At 32.6% G+C, this 9,080-nt stretch overlaps 1 protein-coding gene across 1 annotated transcript; it reads right to left on the bottom strand.

Moving 5' to 3' along the window:
* Nucleotides 1-3,827: 3,827 nt before the first annotated feature.
* LOC105135464 (nudix hydrolase 25-like) lies at nucleotides 3,828-6,445 on the bottom strand. Its single transcript, XM_011040340.1, has 6 exons — nucleotides 6,151-6,445; nucleotides 5,865-5,915; nucleotides 5,152-5,244; nucleotides 4,900-4,994; nucleotides 4,189-4,300; nucleotides 3,828-4,101 (listed from the first exon to the last, which is right to left on the bottom strand). The coding sequence occupies exons 1-6, from the start codon at nucleotides 6,214-6,216 to the stop codon at nucleotides 3,997-3,999; spliced, it is 522 nt and encodes a 173-aa protein (XP_011038642.1). The 5' UTR covers nucleotides 6,217-6,445; the 3' UTR covers nucleotides 3,828-3,996.
* Between the last annotated feature and the right edge of the window lie 2,635 nt (nucleotides 6,446-9,080).

Genomic DNA, 9,080 nt, shown 5'->3' with positions numbered 1-9,080 from the left:
TCAATCGGATGACCTAAAAAATTTCAGAAACAAATTTGAACTCTTTAAAAATGTGAATAAAAATAAGTTAAGGGGCAGCCAGAATCATGGACGTGCTTATAAGTTAAGACTTAAGAGGCCCCAGTCCCATCTCAAAAATAGGGACGACGACGTCGGAGCATGTCGGCCCGGTCCACTCTTCTTTCATTGAAACGGGCGAGTAGATAAATGACTGGTGTTACCGAATAAATAAATAAAAAAATTTAAAAAATAAATACTGCTGACAAAGCGGCACATTTTTGGCGGTGATATTGAAATTCTTCCATGGATATATGCAGTGCACATACGACGAGGTTTCACCTAATCTGACAATGAAGGTGCTAAAGAGACACGCTAATTATCAGTATTTTTCTTTTTATAATTTCTCGAATTCTCCTCGCAACTCATAACCGCTCTGAAAGAATTAATTTTGTTCAAAGAAGATGTCACGTTCCATACGTCTTAATGTGAATGATAGTTTTTAGTTTTTAGAATTTTATTTGTTTTTTTTTATAATTTTAAATTATTTCAATGTATTAATATCAAAAATAACATTTTAAAAATAAAAACTATTATTTTAATATATTTTCAAATCAAAATACTTTTAAAAAATCATCATCACATTTTCAAACATCTTCCAACCAAAACCCAGGGTCAAATGGGATAGATTTGCCGAAGACTTCACGATTTATCTTGCACCGAAGTGTTACATCAAGATATTGAATGGGTCGGTGATGGATTTGGAGATGGGTTCAACAATCAATCAATGAAGAGTATATTTATTTTTATATTTTAAAAATATTTTTTAAATTGATTTTTTGTTTTATTTAGATTTTGTTTTAAATTAATTATTTTTATATTTGTTACTATCAAAAATAATTTTTTTAAAATAAAAATTATTATTTTAATATATTTCTAAATTAAAATTACTTTTAATAATAATACATTCAATTTAATTCTCCAGCCGCACATCCGGGAAGAAAGGGGTTCTATCTTTGATCCATCGGTGCCATATCCAAATTGTTGTCAAAGCACTCAAGGAGGCATTTTTCTTGGGGACTTTCAGACAACTCCAGCAAGGGAACCACCAGCACATGTCTTTGCAATACAAACTAATCTTGATATTCCAACTGTCCAAATTGGTAACTCTATGGAGTCTTGGACAAATGATCTAACACTACTAACCACGAAAACGAGAATTATATCGTTATCATGCCGAGGTTGCTAAAAACAAACTGTCTCCAGATTCCCCAGTGCCATATTGGAGGCATTTGGACACCTAAATGCCCCGTCACGGGTAATAGTCTCTGCATTCGATATTTGTGAAATCCCTCTCTGTTCACGAGGACTTCCCTTTGAGAGGCGACTCTTCCTGCTTTTCTTATCCCACATGAAACTCCAGCTCATTCTTGCATTAACATCTTTGGTTTTTTTTGTTTTCTTTTACAGGGGGCTTTTGATACTCAAAAGCTCAATTTGCTGCTGCCTAGGACCTGTTTGTCCACTTGGGGGATCGACCACTGATTTTTTTAGGCTGCTTTTGTGCTGTCAGGCCACAGCTAGCCAATGAGAAATTCCCTCTGCCACACTGATCTTTTGTGGCTGCTCGTCTTGCTTTTTTCTTTGCCAAGAATGGAAAGGAAGATCCCAAAAATGGAGCTCTCAAGTTCACAACACCATCACCTTCAGCATCACAACAGGAGGGCATCTTGGCTCTGATGTCAATTTTCTGTTCCCGTGGTTGACTATGTTCTGTAATCACATCATTTTCCCATCTTCTAAGTTGCCCTTGATCCTCTAGAGATTCCTCTCTTTTAATTTCCACCATTGACCCAAGATTGCCATCCTTGGGCACGTGCACTCCCCTCGAAAACAGTGAAAATTCCAGAAGCTGTTCCTTAAATATATGCGTCTTCGTCACTGAACCCGTGCACACACCCTATCAAGATAAGGAATTCCACGAACACACTCGAAAAAAAATATAATATTGATGTGTGACTGCGGTGGGGATTTGTTGATGCATTTTCAGATAGTTTAAAATGGGGAATGACGATTTTGAGCAAATATTTACTTTTTTAGAGGGAGGGAGGGGAGGGGCGGTCTTGATGTGTGACTGCGGTGGGAAGCACTGCTCATGCAAAGCTGAAAGTTGCAACTGTGAGGTATTGTACCCATGGGCGGAGGAATGTCAAGGTTAATATTTTTTTATTAATTTTATATAAAAAAATTCATTATTCTTAATTAAATTATTAAAAAAATTTAAAAATTTATATGTAGCCTTCTTGGTTAAAGTTTTAAAATTTCCTAAATTATTAAAAAAATTTAAAAATTTATATTTAGCCTTCTTGGTTAAAATTTTTAAGTTTCCCGAATCATAATTTAACTAATTTTATATTATTGTATATAATTTTTAATTTGACAGCTTATGTTATTGTATGTAATTTTCAATCCGATAACTAAATTAAGTTGAAATTATATAAAAAATCTTAAGATATATTTAATAAAATCTAATTAAAATTTTAGGATGAACAGAACTGGATAGGATTTATTTTTACTTTTTACTTTAATTTTATATATTTTTATATTTATTTTTTAATATTTTAAATAATGTATTTGAATTAAAATTTTACTTTTAACTTTGAAAATTTATATATATAAATTAATAATTAATTTTTTAAAAAAATTATATATTTATTTAATATTTCAGGAGAAGAAAAATTTCTGACTTTACCCTTAATTATATATACCTTGGATTGGAAACGAAGCCGCGGCTAAGATAGTTTTTAATGTAAAATATTAATTGAAAATTTTAAGGAAAATCCCTGTTTTTCTCACTGTATTTCTTTCTCTTTTTTTTTTAAAAAAAAAAGCAGCCAAGTAAATTTCGCTGCATGTTAGAAATTGAATTAATTACAACCTTATTTTGTTAAGTATCAAATTTTATTTTTTTATTTTTTTTCAAAAACACTTCTAAATCACAAAAATAAACATGCGATTAAACTAAAGAAAACACCAATATCTTGCAATCATCCATGCATACTAAAACAAACTATTATCGCCAGATGCTTTGGTGGAGAAAATCTCGCCAGTATGTGGTGGAAATTCCATCAACATGTTACTAGGCAATGTAGCAATTGCGCCTAAACCCCTTTGAAGTTTCATTTGGTAAATTTGTCTGTCCATATGAGAAAGCGTTTTGATATTCATTCTCTCTGATGAAGTAACACCAAGCTTCTTGAATAATCCCCAAAATATTCTGGGATGGACTGTAAGGAGTGCTATTCTGTTCCTCGTGAAGTCCATCTCGTATTTCCATTAGCTGAAATCTGTGTTCATAAACATGGTAACCTCTTCGTGGACGCTTAGGATAAGAGTATAGGAAAAAATTTAGAACAGTCCTGCATTAACAATGAGTTGAAGCTCAATCAACATTAGCCGTTCCCTCTCCGTTCAAGAGACCTCAAATTTGAACCTCTGCTTTGTTTTATTTATTTATTTATTTAAAAAAAAAAACAGCCGTATCGGAGTATAGGTGAAAAAAGAAAACCCCGCAAGTTTTAACTTTTTTCTTTTTTTCTTTCTCTAGGCCTACAGTATCATCATAAAAAATGAAACAAAAATGATTAATCCTCGACGAGTTTCAGAAACCAAAACTTAGTTTTTCTTCGTTTACGGCATGATTCACTAGAGTTAAAAGCTATACACATTACTTATCTAGCGCCTACCGCACCAACATTTAAATCACAACAACTATATTTCTACTGATTTTAGCTTGTTTTGCAAAGCTTATGGACGTCAACTCTTCAGTATGCAAGTAACATACACAAAATTATGAGAATTCATTGAACAAGGAGTTTTATTACAGTTAAGCACCCATCTAATTTTGAAATTCTAACTGAAACTTCCATTTACAAAGAACAGAGTCCTACAAAGTTCAGATTTCATGGAGAGCCACCTACAAAAGCACACGCACACCATTTACCACTTTGAAGATTTACATTTAGCAACTATTCCATTTTCATTCAAGTAAGGCCTAAATGTCCTCATAACTTCTTCATAAGTTGGCCTCTTGTAGTCCACTGCCTGTGGTCAATCGCTTTCTTATCTCAGTGAGGATTCAAATGTACATAATATAATGTTATAACATCTTAACTGTTTTCTGCACCATACCTGCTCAATAACTTCTTCGGGGCTAGCCCATTTCCACTCTGCAAATTCTGGGTCTGCTTCGCCACTTGCTAAGTTGATCTCACTCTCATCTTTTGTTAATCTCATGAGAAACCTGTCATACAAAACTTGTTAGAGAATAAAATAAATCATATCTTGAGGTCTTACCTAAAAGTTCTAAGTTTTTTGGTTGAAATGGTTTTTGGACAAAACCCATTGTTACCCCTGAAATCATATGCAGAAGCAGCAGGATAGAACATTCCATTTCTCTTATACTATATTATTCCAACTATTTCAAAATCATCATTATTTCAGACACGCAAATAAATCTAGTTGCAATTAGCTTAACAACACATGTATGTAATCATAGGATAGATATAATTGAGTTTTTTCCCTCTAGATTCACAACAAATGAAATTCCCGATCATCAGAAACATATTGGGGTTCAGGTTCATTTAAATATTTAGAAACTCACAAAGATAAAAAGAGGATTATAGTACTAAAAGCGATTGGATTTGGGATCAGAAAAATGAGATGAAAATGTCACGAAAGAAAGGCCCTGGTATTTTGGTGCATTTTGATTGCAATTCACGAAAACTGTAATAGTGCAGTCATATTAGACACTGCACATTTAATTGCTCCAATTTAAACCTAATGTTATATTCTTTCACAATTTAAGATTGTGTACTCGACGAGACAAATAAAGAGGTTCACCACTTTTGTGCCTGTCCGTGCCATTCACCTCCCCAGAGACGATTCACCTTGGCCTTCACAGCAGGGGGGAAGTCATAAGTCAACCAATTTGGAACCTGTGATTACAGAGCCAACAAAACAGAAAAGGATTGATCGTGAATTCAAGGTTATAGCTTAAAAGACGCATTCACAAGAGTACTTGAGAGAGTGTTTGTTTTCGGTGCATGAAAAAAATAACTAGTTGTCGTTCTGTTAGCAAAGTTGATCACAAACCTCGGCAACAACTTCAGCAGAGACTATCCCTGTTTCTTCCATCAATTCCCTGATGGCTGCAGACTTAGGCTCCTCACCATCTTCAATGCCCCCCTGTCATGGGAAATCACAAATATGAACACATAAGCATGGCAAAAGGGTGGAAACTATAGTCAAAAGAGAACTAATGTAAATTCAGAGATGCTGATATCATAATTCTTCTTGTCAGACATCTGCGAAGGGTGGTTCAAATGAATCGCGTGAATAACCCACTCAAGTGTCAGGACCACTAATTATCTAAACTCTAGGAAGTTACCTGCAAATAGGCGGAATCCTATAGCATCACAAATTATTTTCATCACATTTATCAAATAATCTGAACTTGGAACAGGGTGCCGGTATGCGTAAAAATAGAGAACTAGAAGGTGTTCTCTACTTTATTTAACAATAGAGCGAAGTCCAATGCTCTGAGAATATTCTCAGTGAGATCTTGTCCGAATGTAAACCAAGACTGTGATCGGTCGGAACACTCACTTCGGTGGTCAAATTAAAAACTAAGCTTACTTTAACATTATAGAAGGATTGGAATCACAATTTTATTCTTCTAGTCACTGAATAATTGTAGAAGATACGCTCGAGGGCGAGAAGAGAAATAATAAGTAGTTGAACAATTCCTGCACATTTCTTAAGAATTAATTACTTTTTCTGAAAAATCAAATCCAATGTGGTATTACCTGAGGCATCTGCCATGCTCCTGGAACATTTAATCTTGAAGCCACAAAAACCTGCAAGTAAATAATTAACAAAGGAACATTATCATGTCTTCTCATGAAACACCAATTTCAGAGAGCGAGGGACATTTGGAAGGGTGGAAAAAAGAGGTCAAGCAACAACTAATAAGTGATCAGTTGTCAAAACATCGAAACAATTTTTTTATCAATTAATTAAAAGAAAACAACCAAGGTACTAATCAGCACAAGTTATAAATCAGAAGAAGGAAAAAAGTGGTGATGAGCAGACCAGGTTATCAGAGTTGATGAGACAGACACCAACGTTGGGGCGATATCCAGAGGGCAGACCATCCATTTTGCGCCTGCCTTGCCTTACTGAATGGTGATGATGGTTATCGGAAATAGTATTGATGATAGAGAAGAAACAAAAGTACTAACAGCGATTAAACGCTTTCTTTGCCCAGTGTCGTTGAGAGGGGGGGAGAGAGAGAGAGAGAGAGAGAGAATTCAGGAAAATGATAAAAAGGGTAGGTTTTATGGGAATAGGTGACGCTGACCGTGACAATTGGCTGACTCTTTTTTTTATTATTCATTCATGGACAGACTGACTGAGAGAAGTTTGAGATTTTGTCCACTCTTCAACTTATCCTGCGCACCCCACCTCTACCCACCCAGGTTCTTTTTGGTAGGGCCATTGTTGATTCATTATTTAAAGTGGCTTCATGTTAGCTCTGCTATGTTAGGCTGTCGCTAACCTTATCCGCCTTATTGTAAGCTCGCGCTTCGATTCTTTGATGTCTTTCTCATGGAGTGTTTGATTGCTTCTATTTTTTATTTAATTGCATAGAAAAAAAATATTTGGTTAGTAAAATACTTTAAACCCTTGTATATAATTATGTTTTAAAATTTAATTATACAAAAATTAAAATAATATATTTTTTATATACAAAGATTTTTTTTAATATTACTTATATGCTAATGTGTAATAATATATCATGCATCATCGCCTGCGCATTAGTTACTAGTCTTCAATTTCTTACCACATTATTTTCAACTAATATAGAAATGGGATGCATAGAAAGTACTGAAATTTCTAACTTTAATTAGCAAAAAGTCTCCCAGTCAAAGGAAAAGTGGGTTGAAGTTCGGACCAGCAAGCACTTAACTTCAACTATTTTTTTGTTATTAAAATAGTATAAATGTTGAATATATTAGAATCTTTCTTTCCTGTCTATTTTTTAATAAAAAATAAAAATTTATAGATTGACGTTTATCCTGAGGGTTAGTTTGTTATTCGGATTGCGTGATTGTCCCACAGCAACTGAAGGCCTGTTTATCACTGTATTTTAAAAATATTTTTTAAAAAAATTAAATTTTTTTATTTTAAATTAATATATTTTCTATATTTTCAAACCATTTTGATGCATTAATTTTAAAAATAATTTTAAAAAAATAAAAATAAAAATATTAATATCATTTTTAAATTAAAAATATTTAAAAAATAACTATAATTAAACTCGCTGAAAGCTCTGAATTATAAAAATAAAAATAAGGGAGAGATCACGTTATATCCAAACTCCAAAGAGATTGAAAAGAAAAGAAAGGGTCGGGCGCATGACGATTATTGCGAGGGCGGCTACTTTCCACGAAAACTCACAGAGGTGATGGAGGCGCAGGATAGCGGATGGACGGACGAAGGGGGTGATGTGGTCAAATGAGTGAACACGCGGAGAAGAAAACCTGTGAAAAAGCACTAACTGACAAGACACAAAGCAAAAAGTAGTGGGCGAGAGAAGGAGTTGACTTTCAGTAGAGAGAATGCCCAGTAGTACTACATCTAACGAAATAAGTGGAGGCAGCATCTTTTCTACATGAACCACGTTAATCATTATCATCAATTGGAATTTTTTTACCAATTAAATATTTAAAATGGCCATTGTTGAACAAAACCTACCTTGTTTTCGAGGATAGGAGAGAGAAGAAAATTGGAAATACAAGATTAGACCCGGCTTGGATTTTTTTTATTTTTTTTTGTTATAGGGATATATCGAGTGTCTTTTAAATTTTTTTATTTTCATAATTGTGTTTTTAAAATTTTTATTTTTATTGATTAAATTGTTCGCTTATTAATAATGATACAATTAAATTTCTTTATAAACATCTTTTCTGAATGTTTGAATGATTAGACAATGATATTTTTTTTTTCTTCAACGTGGCGCACCTAAAACAACATCAATCCTTTTTTTTTAATCATTTAAATGATCATTTATTAATAAATAATTTATCTGTTTTCTTAGAGCCATCGTTTTTTTTTTTTCCTTGCTTGGTTTTTACATGACCATTTAGTAGATAAGGCAACAAATTCTCGACGAATATTATCAAGATAATTGATTGTATGTCGTTTAATGATTTAAATAGTAAAAATTGAAGTTAACACGGCCTATTATATATGTAAAAAAATAGTTAATTTATCTTTATCTAGCTATTCCCCGGTAAACAAAAAAAAAAGTTTAAAATATTATATAAAGAGAAAAAAAAACAAGTAAATATTTGAAGACAAATGTTTGGAGGTTGATAAAAAAATTTAAAACATTTTAAAATTTATTTTATATAATATTCATTTTCATACTACAAGCCCCTCCCGACTAGATATTAGCTGAGTTTATTTTACTCTTGTTGTTGGGGTTGCAAACCTCTTATTAATAACTTTTATGTGTTTTAATAATTGTTGGTGGTTTTTTATATTTAAACTGCAAATTACATGAAATTTTTTAGTTAGTTATTCCTGGTATTTATTGAATCTTGAATTCCTTAACTAACTGATGTAATAATTTTGGTTCTCTCCTTGTATTTTTTTGGTGAATAGGAGTATGTTTTCTTTTGCTTTTGATTTTTTATATATGTATATATAATTTATTATTTTTTTAATCTATTTTATTCTGTTTTATTATATTTTTATATTCGATAAAAAAAAAAGAGAGTTTAAAACATGCAGACAGGATGAGCGTTGCACAATGTGATTATACATCTAGTTGCGCCGTTGGATTTGAAGAGGGTACGTAGTAAAAAAGAAACCTCCTATATTTAATTTTAGTTTCTTTAAAGTGTCAACTTTGCATGTAGCACCATATATATATATATATATAAAAAAACTTCTCAGCCGAATCCAATGTGCTGTATATATGGTTTCACCTTTGTGGAACACGTTATTTGACTTGA

Source organism: Populus euphratica, unplaced genomic scaffold (assembly GCF_000495115.2).
Source record: "Populus euphratica unplaced genomic scaffold, PopEup_1.0 scaffold123.1, whole genome shotgun sequence".
In the NCBI taxonomy this organism is placed as follows: Eukaryota; Viridiplantae; Streptophyta; class Magnoliopsida; order Malpighiales; family Salicaceae; genus Populus; species Populus euphratica.
The sequence above is the reverse complement of the archived record's forward strand: the minus strand, read 5'-3'. Positions and strand labels throughout refer to the sequence as shown.